The sequence below is a fragment of the Dipteris shenzhenensis genome, chromosome 3 (assembly GCF_047967505.1).
Source record: "Dipteris shenzhenensis isolate YYH24624 ecotype China chromosome 3, Dip_SZ_1.0, whole genome shotgun sequence".
NCBI classification, from domain to species: Eukaryota; Viridiplantae; Streptophyta; class Polypodiopsida; order Gleicheniales; family Dipteridaceae; genus Dipteris; species Dipteris shenzhenensis.
Window position 1 is genome coordinate 51,333,117 of NC_141598.1, and position 22,472 is coordinate 51,355,588.

At 43.8% G+C, this 22,472-nt stretch overlaps 1 protein-coding gene across 1 annotated transcript; it reads left to right on the forward strand.

The window, feature by feature from the left end:
* The first annotated feature begins 4,418 nt into the window (after positions 1–4,418).
* LOC147903966 (7-deoxyloganetin glucosyltransferase-like) lies at positions 4,419–6,455 on the forward strand. Its single transcript, XM_087402395.1, has 2 exons — positions 4,419–5,190; positions 5,306–6,455. The coding sequence occupies exons 1-2, from the start codon at positions 4,710–4,712 to the stop codon at positions 6,229–6,231; spliced, it is 1,407 nt and encodes a 468-aa protein (XP_087258521.1). The 5' UTR covers positions 4,419–4,709; the 3' UTR covers positions 6,232–6,455.
* The last annotated feature ends 16,017 nt before the right edge of the window (positions 6,456–22,472 follow it).

Consider the following 22,472-nt stretch of genomic DNA (forward strand, 5'->3'; position numbering starts at 1 on the left):
TTTTTTTACTGGAGTTGGAAAAATTTTAGCTCTCCTAGCCCTTGAGTGATTTGAAGTAATAGTCTGTTTGTCATGTGCACATGCTTGCACATGTTAATCTTATCTTGAGATGCTAGTCTCCTCGGTAGCAAACCAAATGTTGGCTCTTTCCCACGGCTTCTGTAGGAAGTGCAGGGCATTCTCAGTATGCAGGGTTTCAAGGCTTTTTGTGTTCTGAGGCTTTTTGTCACCTACAGATATATCGGGATTATTGTTTGTAGTATACATGTAGCTTAGGGCCTCGAGTCATATTTTGGTGAGAGACATAGGCTTAAGTGTGGTACACAAACATAGTGCATGCATGTGTAAAAGGAACGTGTATCATCATGGTTGATGTAATGAAGGCTTTCGCCTTCATTGGGGGTTGATGGGTTTCGGAGGAGTTTAAGGGTTTGAGGGAAGTTCAGGGTTTAGAAGGAGGTTCCAAGGTTTAGAAAGAGGTTCCAAGCTTTAGAGAGAGGTTCCAGAGTTTAGAAGAGGTTCCAGGGTTAGAAGGAGGATCCAAGGTTCAGGGTAGAGCACATGGCGGAGAACTCATCTCCCTCGTAGATCATGGAGGTTAAGGGTTAAGGAATTAAGGATTTAGGGGGAGCATAGGAGTGGGAGAGAAAGAAGGTGTAAGAGCATGGGGGAAAGAAGAGAGAGGAGGGAGGAGGAGGAGGAGGAGGGGGGAGGAGGAGAGGGAGAGGATGGGTTGCAAGGTTGGAGGAGAGGGGAGGAGGAGTTGCAGGGTTAGGACATGCTCTTGGACATGGAGTGGAAGGAAGCATGGACACTTGAGATAATTGCTTGGAATACCAAAGTAGAACTCAACACAATGCCCTAAAGAGTGTGAGCTTCATTCCATTATGGGGTATTTATACAAGTTGGAGAGCTTCTCTCTCTGCATGTAGGAATTGTAAGATATACTCTCTCTACATGTAGAACTTGCATGTAGGAGTTGCATGTTGAGCTCTCATGTTGCATGTTGCATGTAGGAGTTGCATGTAGAACTCGCATGTAGGACTTGCATGTAGGACTTGCATGTAGAACTCGCATGTAGAACATGCATGTAGGAATTGCATCTAGGACTTGCATATAGGAGTTGCATGTAGGACTTGCATGTAGAACTTGCATGTAAAACATGCATGTATGAATCGCATGTAGAACATGCATGTTAAGGATTCCTAAAAGAGGTTATTCCTAGCCTTATGCAAGTACAAGAGGAGCTTTGCTGCTACTCTACACACACATTCTGTACTACCTAAGTTCATGTTGGCACAGAGGCATCAACTTGATTTGAAGTCTTTGATCAAAGCCTTGCCATCCCAAAAGACAGCCCATTTTCCTTCTTTTCTAGCCACCTTTACCTTTGCAAGCTCTGAGGTCTTCTTTTGCAACATCAAGTTTTGAAGCACAAGTTCCACAAGCAAGAAGAGAGTAAAAGTGGCTGAGAGCAAATGATAAAGTTTTCTTTAGCCAATGGAAGAGATGCATAAGAAGCTCAAGGGAGATATCCAAGAGAAGCTCAAAGGAGAAGCAAAGAGCTCCTTAGATACACAGATGTCTACTTGACTATAGAAAGAGCAAGAATGCTCAAGATTGGAGTTGAATGGAAAGACCGAGTTTAATTGGAAAAGCTGGAGCGCATGCAATCCTTCGAGTCAAAGTTGAGAGAACTCATGCTATCAATTAAGAGTGTGGATGGCAGAGGAACTCACAAAAGTTGAACTTAAGACTGATACCTTTTTTGCAACCTCTTACATCATTTTGAGACATAATTGGGACATTTGGATAACTCTCGTCATAGTGCGAGAAGGCAAATCCATGCAAAATCCTTGTCTTCACACTGAGAATCCATTTCAAGTCTTAATAGTATGGATCACTAGGTGTAGTGTTATCCATATCTAATAAACCAAGCTAGCAGCTAGTTGAGGTAGAGCTGATTTCGTTCGGTCCCTATGAATGCCACCTAAACTAGCAATTGAACCGCTAGTTTGACACAAAGATATTTGAATTACATTCAATTGGCTTTTGTCAAAAAGCTATATTTCTCATTTGAATTCAGCTTTAAAATTTGCACTTTAGACGAACAACACTTTTTCAAGGTACATGTACTGTAATTTTTTAAGATATCATGGGTATATGTTTGGGCACTCTATGTGACATCCTTGCACATTGTGCCTGATGTTAACCTCCTACTAAGAGAAGGGCCAATAATATACATTTCTTGCTCAATGGGGCCAATAAGGCACATGCACACACAAGTTAGACAAAATAATGATACATTAATTAGGATAACAATGACATTAGAGGTATAACAAGGTAATGGTTGATATTGGGATAATAGAGCGCATCAACGTATAAGCACCTAATGACCAAGAGGGATGCCACTTTTGTAGAAATATCATATTTTCTACTATTGGATCCACAAACTTGGAGAAGGATATACAACATATAAGAGCAAAGACTCCATAATTTTCAACGGTGCACACTCTATGTAGCTCCCATAAAGTCAAGATTTTTGAACCTTTAGAGGGTAACAAGTGAGGTCATGGGATGGGGAGGGCTTTAAAATTTTGTGAGGGTATGAGATAAGCATGGGAAAGGAGTAGCAAGAGGGAGCAATGAGGACGCTTTAAATGAAGTGGATACACGTTTGGAGTCATAGGAAGAGAGAGCAATGAGGACGCTTTAATGAAAGAAACACACATTTAAAGTCATTGGAAATGGGAGTAGGACCTTGGAATATGATAGACGTTTCTAACATATAAAATATATATGATAAAGTAGAAGAGAAAGGCTTTTGTGACACCTAGGGGGAATTCAACATCAATTTATTTTCACCAAATTGACACTGTGTTCTATTTTTTAAATCCTTAAAGCTACCTCTGTGAAAGATCCAATGGGTAGAGGAGATGCTAGATGTAGCAAGTGTTGCATAACATCTGGCACACTGTTGCCATACATTTGCAATGGTAACACTAATTACTCTTTGAACAAGTGCTACATAATGATTGGTACATTTGCCAAGACAAAACTATGAGGGCCTAGAGCTACTACTCACAATGGCCACGTGCATGCAAGTCTCTATGGTGTGCTTAAATGTTGTCCTTGCAAGACATAGAAGAGTGTTCATCATGGGATTCAAAGTTATATGTATCGGATGGTGTTAAGACACATTCAAAGAAACGATATGTGCAAGTACAATCTTGGGTAGTGCTCTTATTTTGGTTGAAAGGGGAGTCTTGCATATGTGAGGATATCCGAGACTAGAAGCTTATATAATTGACAAAGAGCATGGAGCTTAATAGCATAAAGTGTCAAGACTACAAGCTTGTATCATTGAGAAAGAGCATGGGGCATGATAAGGACAGCGACAATGGTTGTGAAGCAATTTAATGGATGTGACATATAGACGTAAAAGGGCATGGGACAGTGTTTACAGAAAACTTGGAAACCATATATAATGAACCTGTAATATTTCAATTGCATCCATAAACAAAATTTTCTCAATTTTATGAATATATAGAATTTCAGGCAATTTAGTCATAATTTTAGCTTTAAAATCCGCAATTTCTCAAGAAAAGCCTTCAAAAATTCGAAACCCAAGCTTTGTGATTTGTTAAGAAAAATGTTTTTGGCCTGCCCTCAGGGTAGCCTTAGCAACGATGAGATTTTGGCAAAGCAAAAATTAGGCATTTCTTGAATTTTTGGAGGTGCCCTCAGGGTAGCCTTAGCAACGATGAGATTTTGGCAAAGCAAAAATTAGGCATTTCTTGAATTTTTGGAGGTGCATTTTTTCTACTGGCTCTTCTTCATTGGACTTGAATGTAGACTTAAAAGTGGTTGACTTTGTCTCTCTCTCTCTCTCTCTCTCTTCCCTTCTTTATCTCCTCAAGTCTTCTTACACACGATGTCCACCTTTCCTCCCACACCCCCCCTTCTCTCTCTCTCTCTCTCTCTCTCTCTCTCTCTCTCTCCCCTTTATCTCCTCTTCCTTCACACCATTTTAGTGGATTCCTTTTTGTTTACTTTTGAAGCCTTATGAATGATTGAATATCATTCACCTTGTTCTATGAAGACAATGGGTGGGGGTGACTGGGGTGGGAGAAATTGAGGTCAATTGTACGGGCACCACATAAAATTGTATGGGCACCACATAAAAATTATTCGCGGGGGAGAAGGGACGTGTGGACAAGGAGAGAGAGAGAGAGAGGGGCCACGTTTAGAAGAGAGGAGGAGAGGCGAGGAAAGCAAGGGAGGGGGGAGGTTTGAATGCGAGCGAGAAGGCAAGGGCAAGCAATGTATTAAATGACAATGAATAATGCCAAGGAAAAATACAAAGCGAAATTGAAAAATTGCACGCAATTGAAGAAAATGGAGAGTCTTCATAAATCGTCACCTTGCTCAGGTCATTCTTGAGGAGCTTGAGCATCCGCCATAGCCACCCAGCTCCCTCCGCCATAGCCACCAGCTCAGAGAATCCCCTTCCTCGCTCTCCAAGCTTGCAAATCTTCACCCTGCTCGATTCCGTCTTGAGGAGCTTCAGCTTCTTACATTACCCAGCGAGCTCCTTCCCGCCATAGCCAGCACCTCAGAGCGCCTCCTCCATAGCCTCACTCTCAGCTCCTCACCTCCCTTCCTCGCTCCCCAACCTTGCTCGACCCTCTTCCTTCTCGCCTTTCGCCATGCCTGCTTCCACCCCCCATGCCGTCGTCCTCCCTTGGCCCGGCCAAGGCCACATCAACCCCCTCATGCACCTCTCCCGTCGACTTGCCTCCTCTGGCTTCATCGTCACCTTCGTTAACACCGAGCATAACCATGCCCGTGTCGTCCAGTCCCAGGTGGATTCCACACCCAAAAATGGCCGCCTCGACATCCGATTTGCTAGCGTACCCGATGGTATGCCTCCCGACTGCGACCGTATGGCCGAGATCCCTGCCCTCTGCAAGGCCATCACCATGGAGATGCGGGAGGGTTTCGAGCGGCTCATGGAGCGTCTCATGAACGGGCCCGAGCCCGTCACCCTTATCGTCTCTGACGTGTTCGTGCTCTACACTCAGGACGTCGCGAACAAGTATGGGATCCCCAGAGTGGGTTTCTGGACGCAGTGCGCGGCCAGCTTCGTCATACACACCATCTGCGCCAGGGGCTACCATCCTCCCGCAGGTTTGAGCGTCTGGGTTTTGCTACTTTGATCTTCTCTGAGTCTTTTCTAGCACAAGACGTGTGGGAACTCTATTCAGAGCAGAGAACTGACGCAAGTGTGACTGCATTTGTTCAGAAACCTATCCAGGGGAGCCAGTTATCAACTGCGTTCCTGGAGCTCCACCGTTGAAACTGAAGGAAATGCTGACTTTTCTCCAACCTTACGACCCAGCTGACTTCATGTTCCACTTCTTCACTGAGCCTTTCTTAAGGCTTAACGAGTCCCAAGCGATCCTACTCAACACTTTTGACGAGCTGGAGGTCGACTCGCTCGAATGGCTGCGGAAGGATCAAGACTTTCAAACGACATTTCTCACTGTCGGGCCCATACTCCCTCCTGATTTCTTCACTGGCCCCCTCAGAGCCAAGATCGGAACTCCCTTGTGGCAAGAGGATTACGATTGCTTGAACTGGCTGGATAAGCATCCGCCTTCATCGGTTGTATATGTAGCATTTGGAAGCATCACTGTCCTAACAAAGGAAGTGATTGCCGAGTTTGCATTCGGCCTCGAAAAGAGTGGACTGTCTTTCCTCTGGGTACTCCGACCAGGAATGGTTGTCAGTGATGATAGCTCATCGATCCTTCCTGACGGTTTCGAGCAGAGGACGGAGAAACGCGGACTTATCATTAAGTGGGCACCTCAGCTGCACGTTCTGACGCATCCTTCGGTCGGAGGGTTCTTGACGCACGGTGGCTGGAATTCGACCTTGGAGGGCATTGCGGGGGGTCAACCAATGGTGGGTTTTCCATACTTCACAGACCAGATGCTCAACTGCAAGTGCATAGAGCAAGAATGGAAGATAGGTAAAGCATTGGAGCCAGACGAAAGTGGCATGGTGAGCAGGTTTGAAATAGAGAAACAAGTGAGGATTATTATGACAGACGAGAAGATCCGAGAGAAAGCAAGGAAGTTCAAAGAAGCTGCGAAGATTGCTGGGCAGGAAGGAGGTGGTAGTGACCGAAATGTAAAAGAGTTCATAAAGCGAGCAAAAGCTGCATAGGATAAAATAGGAACTCGCCAAGACGCTGCGATATCTCTCGACTCCCTAACTTTTACAATACCTGCATGTATGAAATAATGTATTGCATTAGTGCATTACGCTTATGACTAGTGTCATGCAAGTGTATCCCTTTTATCATATGCCCGTGTATCTTTTCATCACAAAACTGTAGATTTACGTTCATGTATACAACTCCTCCCCACTCTCATGGGGGAGAATTCTCATCTTGCCCTAGAGGAAATATCCATGTGACATTGCTAGAAGCCGTTCCTAAGAAAGTTAAGTGTTACTCTATCCAAAGGCACCTTTGAATGACTTTTAAGTACATAGTAAGGCCAATATCTAGGTGTAATAAAATATCATAAAAGAATCATGCAACCCAATACGATGTACAATGGATAGGTGCTTTAGAGGCCCTTGCTCCATCTTATTCTCCAACTAAACTCCATTTCTTATGACCATTTTATCCTCCCACAAATCTGTAAATAGGACGAATTCTATATGATGGCAAAAATACAAGAATGTTTGGGGAAATGCACTTCTAAGTACCTCGAAGGATAATCCTTATAACCATGCATACTATTAAAAATCGGCAACTTAAACTAGTCAAGTTACTACAATGGTAAAAGCCGAATTAGTTGTTTTTGTGTCTCTATCATGTATTTTAATCTTTGAGTTCTTTGAATATAATTATCTTACACATTTCTATTAAATAGTAAAATTGTCTTTGCGTGAAGAAAATGAATATCTACACGGTGATCATTAAACTTCTCACAAAAAAGAAGTAAACTAAACTGTTTCGTAATTGTAACCATACTTCACACCATGAAACCTCGCAAGAAGAAGGTCACCTCTAGAGGAAGGAGAGGGAAGGTTAATGGAATGAAAGGAGAAGATGGAACTTCTCAGAGCCATGCAATAAAACTTATGATCAAAGACCCACCTTCAGATGGGGAGTACTTGAGCATGGTCATGCATCTTTGCCTGTTCAAAGCATGGGTTTATTACTTGTTTCATATCAAAGTTGGGCAACACACCCTGGGCAACACACCCTTCTGTAGTGCGCTACAGAGGGAGAATCCCCTAATGATCCCACTCTAGCATTCTCATGGCCCTCACCATTTGAGGATGGTTATGCATTGGCCCTTCACATACTTGAGGACCCACATCCCTGCATTCCAATGATTGTCCTGGTGCTTATTGGAGAACTTACTCAACATGCCAATAGCAAAACTAATGTCCGATCTGGTGTTGCACATATAGATGAGTCTGTTGACCAACCTCCTGTACCTCCTAATGTCTGCTGGTGGTGAGGCATTCTCCATAGATAGCCTTGCATTTACCTCCATAGGTGTAGCTATCTCCTTGCACTCGGACATACCAAATGACTTCAAGATGTCCCTTGCATATTTCTGCTGAGAGATGAAGATCTTGCCTGACTCTTGCTAGACTTCAATCCCCAAACAGTAGTGCATCAAGCCTCAGTCTGTCATCTCAAACTCCATGCTCAATGCCTTTCTAGTCTGTTGGATCATGTCTTCATAGTCACCTATAATAAGGAGATCATCCACACATAGAACAATAATAGCAGATTTTCCACCTTTCCTGTACACATACAAGTTAGCATCTGAGGCACATCTTTGACGTTTAATTTATGAAAGAATTTGTCTATCCATTGGTACCATGCTCTTGGGGCCTGTTTCAGCTCGTACAGAGCCTTCTTTCGCTTACATACCTTGTTCTTAGAATGGGGGGTCTCAAACCCAGGTGGTTGAGCCACGCACACCTCCTCCTTGAGGTCACCATTCAAGAATGTTGATTTAACATCCATTTGATAAACTGGCCACTTTTTATGAGCAGCCACCAATAGTACTGTGCAAATAGTGGTCATTCTGGCAGTTGGAGCGAAAGATTCCTAAAAATCAAACCCTTCAACTTGCAAAAATCCTTGTGCAACCAATCTAGCTTTGTACTTTTCCAAAGTTCCATCGGCATTGTACTTTACCTTCCAAACCCACTTGGTGCTAATAGCCTTTCTGTTAGGTGGTCGATCTACTAGCTCCCAAGTTTCATTCTTCATGATTTTGGCATATTCTACTTGCATAACGTTTTTTCAATCTCGGTCTGCAACTGCTTCCTCTAAACTCACAGGCTCCTTTACTTCTGTAACAATCTCAGCCATCAAGGCCATATTGACTATGTGAGTAGAAGCCCTCCTTTGCTCCTCGATTCTTTGAGACTGCCTTGGTCCATCTGCATGCTGCTCAACAGACATAGGCATCTAGTTATCATGGTCGTAGGGCTGCCTTACCCATTGCGGCAATGGCTTTTCCGGTGGTGTAACAATAGGTTGGTGACTTATACCTTCATCATTTGATATTTCCTCCTCCTTTATAGCTCTTGGGATAGGTCCATAGTGAATTACCTCTTCGCTTGATGATAAAGTGGAAGAGCTCTTCTCTACCTCCACTGCATGTGGCTACTCCCTGAACACCACATCGTGGCTTGCTATGATCTTCTTTGCCTCTCGGTCATACAACTTATAGGCTTTCTTCTCATCACAATAGCCTAAGAAGATACATTTGGTGCTTTTTGGTTGTAGCTTGTTTCTCTCTTTGTTTGGTACATGCGCATAGCATTCACACCCAAATGTTCTAAAGTGGGAGACACATCGCTTCTTACCGCTGTAAGCCTCATGTGGTGTTTTACCTTTGAGTGCCTTTGTATAGCTGCGATTAAGGGTGTAAACCGCAATATTAACAGCCTCAGCCCAAAAGTGGTTTGGCAATCTAGCACCTTTCAACATACACCTCCCCATCTCCACAGTGGTCCGCATTCGGCGTTTAACAACCGAATTTTACTGAGGCGTATGTGGTGTCGTCGTTTGATGCTTGATCCCTTTGCTCTTGCAAAAAATCTCCAAACTCTGTAGAAACAAACTCACCGCCACCATCCGATCTGATTTTCTTCACTTTTCTTCCTATTTCATTTTCAACAAGCTGTAGCCATTCTTTTAATTTACCAAAAGCTTGAGCCTTTTTGCAAAGAAAGTACACCCACATCTTCCTACTATAGTCATCGACAATCAATAAAAAATAGGAAGATCCCCCCAAGGCCTGTGTAGGCATCTTACCGCACAAGTCAACATGCACCAATTCTAAATCAAGGAGATCAATGCAGTCACACTAATGATAGTGACAATGACATTCTCTTCATGTCTAGTCTACTTGCTACAGAGTTGCTTACCATTTCAGATGATGCATATTCCTAGGATTGGATTTATTGGTGCTTCATTCCATGCTACTCTCGATAGGGAATGGTTCTCCACTTATGACAGTGGAAAGACAGGTTGTGTGCATCTTGGAAATAACTATGCATGTGACATAGTGGGAGCAGGTGACATAAAGTTTTCTTTTGCAAATGGGTCTGCATTTGTTTTGAAAAATGTGAGACATATGCTTAAGCTAACCAAGAGTCTCATTTCAGTGGGTCAGCTAGATGATGTTGGTTTTCAGACCACCTTTGGCTTCTTTGGCTTTCAGAGTTGGAAAATTCAGAAGGGCTCTATGGTTTTGGCAAGAGGTGCCAACCGTGGGACTCTGTATCCCTTATATGTATCAAGGGGTTTTGATCATGTTGTTGCAATAACCAAGTAGCCAAGTACTCTAAACTGGTATCAAAGCTGAAAATTGCATTTGCAGTGGGAGTTGTTAGCCGGTATATGGCTAATCTAGGAAAGAGGCACTGGGAGGTAGTTAAGTGCATCATGAGGTACATGAAGGGTACCAAGGAGATGTGTATCTGCTTTGGCAGAGGAGAGGTGCATGCACTTGGGTATATAAGGTCAGGCTATGCAGGTCATGTGGATAGCAGGAGATCCACTTTTGGTTATGTGTTCACCTTTGCAGGTGGTGCAATGTCGTGGACGTCTCACACATAGAAGTGCGTTGCTTTGTCTACCACAGAGGCTGAGTATGTTGCGGCCGCAGAGGGTTGCAAGGAGGCTATATAGCTTGATTGGCTAGTGGGAGATTTGATGATTTCATCAGGTGTACCGACATTGCATAGTGATTCCATGAGTGCTATTCAGCTAGCACGAAATCCGGTCTTTCATGCAAACACCAAACACATTGAGGTTAGGTACCATTTCATTAGGGAGGTACTTGAGGACAAGTGCACAGAGCTTCATACAAATTATAACCTTGCAGATATGTTGACGAAGAGTCTACCTAGTCAATGGTTTGAGTATTGCCATGCATTGAATAGTATATCCACTGGTTGTTCTCCCTTGAAGGCACATTCAACACTTGTGTGGCTTTCTCTTGGCTTTCCCTTTGTCTCGCCCTCTTCCATTTTGCTTCCATTGAGAGCACTCTCACTAAAGTGGGACTTTTGCACAAGGCCCAAGGCTAAAGGAGGCCTTAGAGTAGTTAACATCCAACTATATGCTACTAAGCTAGCTACCACGTGGATTATCAAAGCTCTAGTCAAGCCAGTGGGCTCAGCTCCTTGCTAGGAATTTTTTGTAGGTTCGACCCTTGAGGGAGAGAAAGGGGAAGCACTTCCCCAAATTGTCGGCAATTTTTAACCCATGACCATGCTTTACCAAAGGCAACCAACTCGGAAAGTCTCTATGGATTTCTTTTGAGTCAATTATAATCCAGATCATATTCTTTAGCAAGGGGTCTTTCATGGCCTTGGACTCCATTTGGGTATATGATATGCATATGTCTTCTTCACTCAAGGATGAGGACTTCAACATAGCTTGGGCCCTTTTTGAGAGAAGTCTATAGTGTTGGGGCCAACTATGGCAGAGAGATCAGAGGAGATGGAAAACGTGGTTGGAAATTAGAAGGGAATTCCATCTCCAACCAACATGCTAGTTTAATAAGGGAGTGGCTTACATTGTGGGAGGCTAATATTCAATGGAAAGGAGGAACAATGCTTATTTATGATTGTGAGCTCAACTGGGTTTACTCTACCCACTTGCTTCCTATCCCAACTCCTTTTGATGACATAGAAGAGGTTTATAGGACACTAAATGTCAGATGGAACTTGCATAATAATTAGACCTGCTAGAAGGGTAGATTCCTCAAATTTTGGCACAAAGATATCCATGAAAAAATGTCTACTCTCCTTTGGATCATTCTTATTAAGGTTGTGTGGACCAATGCTTGAAGTTTGAGGATAGGTAAGGGGAATGATCAATGCAAGCAATGCTTGGGGTTCCAAGAAGATGTCTTTCATTTGTTTGCTGCTTGCCCTCAGGCTAGCAAGGTTTGGAAAGCCACGCAAGTCAAGCAAGGTATCTGGACAACTACTAGGGGCACACACTATGGTTCATTTGGCTTGCCTGAAATGCTTTTCAATTTAACCAAGAAACATTAAATGCTGATGCACTGATGTTGGAATGGCTGATAGGAAAGGACCAGATTAGAGCCTAAGTTATCCAACTATACAATCAAGAACAAGACATACTTTGCACGGAGATCCAAGAACATGAAGATGAGCACTAGAGCATCCACCACATAGAGTGTCCCTTCAAAGGAATCCTAGAGTTTGCATCAAAACTTGAATGCCAGGAGCTATGATGCTATCACGTTTTTTCCCCTCTCGGATGCTGCTACCACCCCATGTTTTGCTACCAGAGCTATGCAGTTGTTCCTTGCCCTTTTGTCTACTATGTTCAGGTACATGCCAGTGGTCTGCTGTCTCCTTTGTGTTCATCTACCTACTCAAAATCTTTTGCATCATGACTATATGATTATCATGGCGACTCTTTATGACTATTCCTCAGTTATATCTTTTGTTTTTTCTTGCCAAATCTCTATAGGAGATTGAGATGTATCAAGAATGACATGTATGCATATTTTTTATCATATAAAAAAACTCTTTTTTTGCCCAAAAAAAAAGCCATAGAAAATTCTAGAGACTTTCACGTTTTCTGCTCACTTAGATGCTAGAATCTAGCAGGGTGGATTTGTAGGGAGGGATGCAAGTGGGGAAGAATTATGAGTATGTTGTTCAATGAGTTTTAAAAGCTATAGGATTGATCGATAGGGAAGGATGAATATTAGTAGAGGCTAAGATCTGAGACCGCGCTATGAGTTTGTTGTTACTAGAGAGAAGAAGATAGAAACCACATCCATAGGGGAGAAATTCGTGATGGTTGTAGCCAAAAATAGGGAAACACGATGCCCAAAGATTGATGAGCATCAAGGATTGTGGATATTGAGAAGTGAGCGGCAAGATTCATGAATTAGTGGACAACTAAGGCCTTTCAAGATCCTGACTCAACTTGGGACACAAATGTAGCTACAAGTGTTTGTTTAGAAAGAGGACAACCTGGCAAAAGAAGAGAACAACCTACTGGCACAACTACATGATCTTGTAGAGTGAGAGGCGAATGAAAGAGAGAAAACTCTATGCCAGGAGCAGAGCACAATCTAGATATTGTCCCTCCCCATTTCTTTCTCATCACTGCCTCTTTACTGGCTACTCCTTCCCCTTCTCCAAATGAGAGCACTGCGACGCAAAGTGTGCTACCCACACAAGCTCAGAAAATTGCCTCCCCCACTAGACCACAGAGAGCATCACCAAGCACACCCCCTTTCAAGAGACCAATCTCATGTGCTAACTTGGAGAGCGCTTCTGCTAAAGTACACAAAGAAAGAATGTCAAGAGAACAACTCATCTAGTCTTATAGCAACCACTCAAAGACCTCTTGGGGAATCCCAGAAGCATAGACACCCATGCCCATACATTCATATCCCTGGCACTTTAGAATCAAGTGTAGAGAGGTACTTTCCTTCTTAGGCTAGCTCATCTTACATATTGGCATGTTTTTGTTTGTTCTTAAACAAATTCAATTTTCTTGCATGAAAATGTGCAAAATAGGTTGCAAATGCATGTTAATAAGGGATGGGTTCCCTATTGGAAAGGCTTATCCCATGGGACTCGATTGTGATAAAGGCATTAATGAAGCGAGAGAGATTGTAGGCATGGATTGTTGTGTTGTTTGTGGGGGGAAACGACACTAGGCTTTTCAATTCTTAAATGTGGCTCAATTCTCGTTGCTATAGCATCAATTTTCTTTGTCATAAAATAATTCCTTGTTTAAGAGTTTGGAAGTGACTGTGAAGAAAGAGAGTCAGGTATGTGTGTGGAAAAAGACAAGCCAATTAATCTTGAGCACCATAGTGAATGGACAATCTTGTGTTGTCTAAAATGATTAAGATTATGCATACTAACATTTGACTACATATTTGTAGGGAGTGTATGTAGGCAGTCGTTTTTCTAGAGGAGACCAAGGACCTTTTGGAAGATTTGTGAATTCAAGTATGTTTATTAGTATACAACACATGAGATGATATTAGACATGTATGCATTTGTTTGCTTTCATTCTGTATGTGTCTTTTGTTTTGTGCTTTATTACACAAGTATTGACACATATTATGAGAGAACCATGAACTTTGAATCAAGATCATAAGGACCATACTGATGCCATGGTAACCATTAGTAGTTCTCACTTAGGGGTTGATGAGTAAGGCCTTAAAATTTTCAATCAACGTTCCTTTAAGAGGTCACATCAAATAGCATCACTTTCATCTGTACCCTTGATGTTTCTGCTAGCTTAGTAGCCTAAAAAGATGGCCATTAGGTCCATTTCGGCATTATTTACAATGGAGAGCCAAATCTTTTTGTTGGAACTACCCTTATCAACATATATGAAAAGTTTGGTAGCCTTGATGATGCAAGGACTACATGTGAAAGAATGCTTGGGCAGGATTTGGTTTCCTAGAATGCCATAGTCATGGGTTGTTCTATGAATGCTTATTACATGGAAGCATTGGAATTTCACCATCAGATGAAGCTTGAGGGCTCTAAGTGCAGGACCCATGGAATGATGGCAGGAAATACTTCATATCAATGAACAAAAACTATGGCTTAACATGCATGGTAGAGCATTATGGGTGACTGATTGATCTTCTTAGGTTGGGCGGGATGCCTAGACAAGGCTGAAAAGTTGAAGAGCAAAATGCCTTTTGACCATGCTCCATCTGCCATTAAGTTTACTTGGTTCTTGCAGAATACATTATGATGTATAGACTCTGAGGGGAGTAGATATTGGAAATCACAATTTTGAATCTGAGGAAGAGCATTATGCACCATATGTTCTTGCTACTGCTTCCTGTTGCCAAGTTGAAGGGTGCAACACTAAGTTGATATTCCTTCTTGGTGACCATATTGCATTATCAACAAATATATGTAGGCCTTAAAGAGGTTGAATAGCCAATGGAGAAGGCAGTTCTATTGTTGTTGCAACAAGGCTATGCTATAGGCCACATAGGAAGAAGGGAACCCCTTGCATTTAACAATGGGGAGAAACTTGTCAAGGCTTATGGGCTCAGGTTTGCTTATGTCAAGCTATCGAACCTATGGTCTGCATACCTAAAATTGTTCCTATGCTCCCAAGTTCAATTCTAAAATTTCTTGGCACATACGTATATACATGTGTGTGTGTGTATGTGTGTGTGTGTGTGTGTGTGTGTGTGTGGGTGTGGGTGTGCATGCGCGCATACATACACACACACACACACCGCGTGCGCACCCACAGACACACACACACACACATACACACATGTATGTACATGTGCCACGAGAGACAGAGAGAGAAAGAGAGAGAGAGAGAGAGAGAGAGAGAGAGAGAGAGAGAGAGAGAGAGAGAGAGAGAGAGAGAGAGAGAGAGAGAGCATCAAAAGGCCTCCATCCGATCCCCACATTGCATAGTAGCATGTAAGAGGAGGAAGAGTCCCTCCTTCACCATGAATGCAATGTGGCCAAGGGCTTCGTGATTGCATTTTCTTAGCCCTCTAGGGTCCAAAGTCATAATATTACTTCTCCTAATCACTAGTGGTATCATTGTATCCCAAGTCCCCCATGCGCCCACCATCTAAGGTACAATCAAGAAAACTACCATTGATTCTTTCCTGGCTTTGATTGGCCGAGTAAAAGTGTGTTCCTGGCTTTGGCCAGGCCAAACAAAAAAATTTGCCCTTGGCCTTTGGTCTTGGCATTGGCAGGGCGAATTCTTTTGCCTAACCAACGCTAGGAACACTTTTTTCAAGTAAAAAATATTTTTGGGCCTTAGTTTTGGTAGGGCAAATTTTTCTATAGCGCCAAAGCTAGGAAGGCACTCCTGCAAGCAAAAAAATTTTCCCTTGGCTTTGGGTCTTGGCTTTGTCAAGGCAATCTTTTGCCACGTTAGCGTTGGCAAGTTGCCACGCTTAGCTTTGGTGCGTTAGTGGCTTTTGCGAGGCCAAGAAATTTGGTTGATTAAAAACAGAAATTTGGTTGAGTGGCCAAACTCTTAAGAAGTTTGCAACCCAAATGCCACGAACTGCGTACAATCTTTTAAGTTTCAGGATTCGATACTGCCTTGCCGACAGCTTCCAAGTTACCATACGTTTGATCGAACCTTCTTCTTCCAACAATGACGATTCCAACAATGACGATTCAGCATCCTGAAGATTATCAATGCTTCGAATACGATTCGGACATATTTGCTTTTGGGTTTTCTTTAATTTCCAAGAATCGCCCGTGGCTTCCTGCCAATCAGTGCAGTAGCATCCTGCCATCCGGACTCCGAAAAGGCTTTTAACCGACGCTCTTTCCGTAGCGAAACTTCAGGTCACAACTTGCCACTGTTTTAACATTCCGCTTTCTCCTGTTCAACATCCTTCACTTTGTATTACGTTCCTGCCCGCCTTCCACCGACGTTTGCTGCTCTAAGAGCCTGGTTCCCCCTGCGGCAATTTCGCCAAAGGCCTGCCTGCCAAATGTTTGCCAAGGTGGCAAACGTTCCCGCGCGCACAGCAAACCCGCATTCGCCTGCAATCATGTCCCTCGTGTCTGGAAGCAACCAACGAATTCTGCAGCAGCAACCTCGAACGTTCCTGAAACACCATCTCGCAGGGGCTGAAAAACAAGACTCTCCATCGCATGTCGATTGAATTGCAGAAGGGTCTGATTGTGGGAATTCGTATTAACACAAACACATTGCCAATGGGCCTCTAATTATGCAATCTCAACTTTATTCAACACATCGATTACACGTAACCACAAATTGGGGCAAAAAATAAAATCCATTGGCCTCACGTTGCCTACAAAATACACACAACACACCCTCAAGTTGTCAGGCAGACCACATACTCCATCAAGTCATCTTGCAAGCGGGTAGCTTCAGGTGAGTCCTCGTTCGCAGCATACCCAACATCCATGCGATCGAGCAAAGGATTATTCATGTCCAGATAAGGAACTTGATCACACTCCTTGTCATAGTCTAGAGTCAAGTTGTGCAATGTGCAGCATGCATGTATGAAGTGGGCCACATCAACATTCTTAATTGGGTACGTCGGCACCTTCCGAGTGTTCTTCAAGCGTCCAAATGTAAGCTCCACCACAAGGCGTATCGAGGAAAGGAAAAAATTAAACTGTGCCCGCATTGCATCCCCATGCAAATGGTCATGCCTGAATGGTATCATCAACCAAGGTAGCAAAGGGTACCCTATAACTCTCTGAAGCGGTGCCTTCCAACGGTGATGGGAGCACCGTCCAAACGCTCGCTAGCTTGGCACTTTCGAAAGAATGCACTATTACGGAGGACCCTCTTGTCGTTATTGCATCCAGGCCACCCTGCGAAAATGTCCATGAATCGCGTTTTGGAGTCCACAATTGCTTGCACTATCATAGTGTAGTTCTTATCTTTGTCGTATCAGTGTGTGCTGTTCTCATTTGGTGGCAGATCCAAGAGAATATGTGTGCAATCAATAGAGCCACAACAATTCAGAAACCCACGAAGAGCACGAAAACCAGCCTTCACTTCGTCCATCTCTTATTGTGTCTTGGGCCAACGAATGGTTCGAGGTGCCCGTCTCCTCAAAGCATCAATGAACTGCCTAACAAAACGGCAAGCTGTGGACTTCCCGCAACCAAATTGCTCAGATACGTACTTGTGCTTGTGGCCAGATGAAAGGTGAAGCAAGCAAATGGAAACTTTCTCGACAAAAACCACCCACCCCCTCACATCGCGCAATCCTGGTGGAATTGGGCCTTGCTGCAGATCCTCTCATAGCAGGTCACACAGGCACATGAGAAGCTCGCATGGGAGGCCCAACACATCACGAAACCGAACATCGTCTGCAACAACAAAGAAGTTATGGTCATTCCACCAATGGATAGAGCGCGACTTGATGTACAAGCTCCCTGATGTTGGATCATGCCGGTGTCGTCAGATTAAAGACAGCAAACCCAAAAAAGTATGTGTGCGTAACAGGCAATCACCTTGAAGGAATGATAGAGGATGACACACACAGTACTCGTAAAGTGGAGCAGACGAAACCCGCGGGGAATATGAAGCCTAGCGGGAAAGCGGTGTAGGATTGGAATTGCATCATCGATGATGAAGCGCCGTATTGCCCAGCTGGAGAGGCCAAATTTCCATTTGCTTCGGGGACACCGAGGAAGACGGGGGGCATAGCGGGAACATGGCCAGCCTTGCAATCGCTGGCATAATTGAACCCGCGGGAACCGACAAAATGCTTCAAAATGCCAGAGATTGAATGATTCCCAGGATCAACAAGCGCTCTAGCGCCCCGCTTGAGACAAGAATTTTTTCTCCCCACCCCTCGAGGCTCTGAAGTTTGCGGCAAAACAAGACAAAACACCCATAGATGCGCGCATAGACGTGTTTACTCAACTAAATAAAAAACTTACGGGTGCGTCTATTTGCGCGTCTATTTTTGCGTCTGGAGACCCGCGTCTAATTGCGCGTCTATATATCGGACACACGCGCATATAGACGCGCACTTAGATGCATAAATAGACGCGCTTATAAACGCGTTGGATGGACAAAAGTAGTAGAGCCTAACCCGCCTTCACAGCCACCCTCACCCACGTTTAAAACACCCAAACAACACAATCACAAGGCAAAAGCATCCATTCACAATCATAGTCTCTACACATACCTTCTGATACAACTCACACTCTAGCCACATTTTCTCCAAAAAATGACAACTTCAGAATTGCATAATTTCCATGACCACATCCTGACAACTCATTTTATAAACAACCATGCTCAGATCTCCCCTGACTAAATCCGTGAAGAACAATCCATGATCTCTTAGACCTCAAGTCATTCATCTGCTTCCTATACCCAAAGCCATCACCCCTCTTCTATGCCATCAAACACTTACAAAGAGTTCTTCAATTCGCACATAGCCATCAAATACTACTACCCCATAGCCTATGAGCAACTTCATGGACAACATGCTATATCGAAACCTACCACAAGGAGATCACCACTAATCTATAGCCCAAGGTATTCTTCAACTCGTACAAGAAGCTCTCCTAGCCTCTCGCTAGGTCCTCTTCTCTGTGGTCAAAGCTTACATAGTCGTATTGCAACCATGTTACTTCTCCTCTACATCATAGAACTCTCGGTTTCGCTGCCCAAATCCCCATAGCATAAGTAGTGCTCACCCTTTTCAGAAACTTGCTGCCCTCCTCTTTCACTCCTGCATAATCCTTCTTCTCTATGTTCTCAAGAATCTGCAGTGTCGCGGCTCCTCTAGGGGACCTGGCTCATGTACTTTCCTTCATTCCAAACACTCCACTTCACCATAGAGATACTAAGCCTCCGACTAGTAACTCTCGGCCTGTGCAGTAGCGATGCCTCGGCCAAAATCTCTGCATGTCTTCAGTAAATGCCACCCGCACCACAGAGCTCGTCATCACGGAGCACTTGGAGTCCATTTGTGCCAAGCATGCAGTTGAAAATCCACATCTCATCACGTACGTATGCCTTCACATTCCGGTTTTAGCTTCCTGCTCACACGACCTTCCATCCACTAGGAACCTCTCTTGCTCACCGAAAATTCACGAACATAGTTGTAGCGACGACCATCCTCGTCTAACCACCATTAATTGCTTCTCCTTCTAAGACTCTTCAAGATCTCACAGCCGCTACCCTTCGTCATCACGAAGGTCCTTCCACGCTTCAGCTTCAGCGCAGTGGCGACCATTCTACCATCTAGGAGCTACCAGCTGCTCCTATCAAGTCACCTCAAATCCTCCTGTAATTACGTGCGTCCCCCGGCAAGAACCCTTCTGATCCTCAGGCTCCCGTGAGGCAACGACTCCCTCTTCCAAACTCCTCCTTCCATCGTAGAGACCCCCCCGAGGCATAATCGACTCCTCCAGACTCCCGTGAAGTCCCTCTCCTTCTTTCTGTACTGCGCTCTTTGTTCTGGAAAAATCTGCCACCCCAAAGCCCGACTTGGCATCTTCTCCTGTTGTCGAATCCTTCTTGTGCCACCTACAGCCCGCCATGCACACACGTAACCATGCACAGCCACCTCACCCTTCCACATACTCTCCTTTAACCTTACACATTTTCACCCCTCATATACATATTGAATAACACCCCCAACAACTAATTGACTCCATGCACTTGCACATTTTTGAATACAATTACAGGTATCCCATGTTTATTTTTTGGGACCCGCACACATACAGAGCAACCAAATAACTGACACCATCTGAGGCAGGCCATGCTCTGGACAAGTCTATGCTTCCAAGATCTCATCATTTTCTTCTCTCCTGCTCACCACGGAGCATCCCGACCTTGGATACCATGAAGTGCTCGAAAGATGCTCACACAAAATCTGATTGAATGCCAGCAAGCACACACACAAGTTGAACATCACACATGTACCTATGTACAAGACAAGTTTGGGGTTTTCAAAAATCTTCACACACCTTTAGCAACCCCTTTTCTTCTGCTGTGACATTCATGTCCAGCAGCCAAAGAAAAACATCAGCAAACCACTTGGATCAAAAACAAAGCAAGCTTGTACTCTATGCCTCTACATTCCTCCTCCTGGATCAAAAGGATAACTCTGAACCCTCCATTGCTAGATATGCATAATCCACCATCCCCCTGGATCAAATGGAATCAACAACATACCAATTTGATGTAGCCACTAGCTCCTTCCATGTACCCACATCCTCACTAAGCCTCTAGGATCCCATATCTTATCTTGCCAAGATATTACACAACTCCACTAGCTATCAGCCGTCACACTTATATTATGAGTCTTGCTCACCTTCACATGAGCTACATCTTTTAAGGTCACAACCTCACACATAAATCTCACGGGCACAACCAGCTCATAATCTGTGATTAGGGACTTCTCAGCATACCCTATTGTCTCAACCTTGAAAGCTGCAAAATTTAACCCATCACATGAATTATCAAGATCACTCACGAGCAAACAAACATCCTTTCCACTTGAAGAATGCTCAAACATATCAGCATACTCTTTCTTGTCATTGCCAACCACACATGCAAAATCCACAAGGGTATCATCAAGTAAAGCATCCAGCTGATCATCAACCACACTATCACTACCATCTAGCTCAACATGCATACTGGTGTTTTCATTCTCTTCTGTTGAGATCAATGCTAACATATCATCCAGTGCATCATCAAGAACACAATCCAGCTCATCCTCTGAATCACCATCATCTTGTAAACACTGAATCTTAACCTCATCATACACATCACAGTTTGCATGCACACAATCAACACTTGCTGACTATAGGTCTTTTACTTTATCAGTAATAGCCACATCAGCTTCATCACTATCAAACATGATTGAGCTCTCATCTTCACTAGTTTCACACCTCTCTTCCTCATTTGCTGAACTTGAAATCTCAGCTTCTTCGGTATGCACAATCACAGTGTCAACCACAAACTGATTGCATTCAGCCATCATATGCACATCATCACCACACAACACTGGAGTATGATCATCATCTACACACACAGACTTATCCTTAGCTGCCTTTAATGGGTTTTCATCCTCTCTGCCATCTATGGTAGCAACCCCTTCTCTCGGGCTCTCTTCTACCACCTCACACAGATCTAGCTGAGCAACACTCTCCTCCATAGCCACTGACAAGCCTCCACTCATAAGTGTAATGATTTCTAGCTCCCTTTCATCATCAGGTTCCTTTAACAGTGAAGACCACTGACTCTCTTCCTCTGATGAGATGCTCTCTTCCTCTGTCTCACTCAAAAAATCTATCTCTTCATCTGTGACTGTCTCCTCAGGTTCCTCTTCCAATTCCAGTCTATAGCTCATCACATAATCTGATACTCTCCTTGCACCAGTTGAACTTCCTTCTCCTCCATCCATAGCCTCTCCGCTGTTATTTTGACCTCTGATTCTTCCTGTAGTCTCCACCCAATTTAGGGTGAGTGTTTTCATCAGCTCCACAGCTTCATGCAATTCCGTTCTCGGGGAATCATACTGCATAGGAATAGACACCGGCTCTCTCTCTACATATGCCTTGATTATTTCTGGCCTACTGACCAGGGTTTTAGGCTCCTCTTGCATACCAAGCTGCTTCAGTCTCTTGACCTTCCATTCTTTCTCTTTGGCCACTCTGACTGCATCCTCAAAACTATCAATATTCCTCAGCTCCACCTTCAAACGGAGTGAAGGATCCAGACCTGCCACAAACCGGTCTCTCTTTATCATTTGCGGGGGTACTTCAGGAATCAAAGCCTCACACCATAGACTCCACAGTCTACCAAACTTTATCGAATACTGATCCACATCCTGATTATCCTTTTGCTGAATTTCGCACAACTCCTTCCATACTTCATTAGGGCTCCTGCTTTGTGCAAATCGTGCAAGGAAAGCTGCTCTCACCACTGTATACTCCGGATTTTGATGTTGAGGATGAGTAGTCCTGAAGGTAGCCACTTGAGTCTGCAACCATGCTTTTGCATCTCCCTGCAAACAATAATTCAAGATCTGAAACAAAATCTGAGGGGTTGCCCTATCCTTCATCAGTGCTGTAAATTCCATCTTTTCCAGGAATCTTACTGCATTTTCATACGGCATCCCCCAGTACTCTGGAAAGTCCTCCGCCATCCTCACAATCTTTCAACTGTCACACACCCTAGCTTTCTCAACCACAACAAAACTGGAAGGCAACAGAACAAACACATTACTTAAGGAGTTCACTTTGCATCCGAAGAGCATTCTTTTTCCTGTGGGCAAGCACTTTCAAAGCTCTCTGCACTCTAGCTCGGAGTCGGATCACATGTAGCTAGACTTCAATACATCTGTCCTTCCTGTGACCACATTCTCCACACCACTCACACTGTA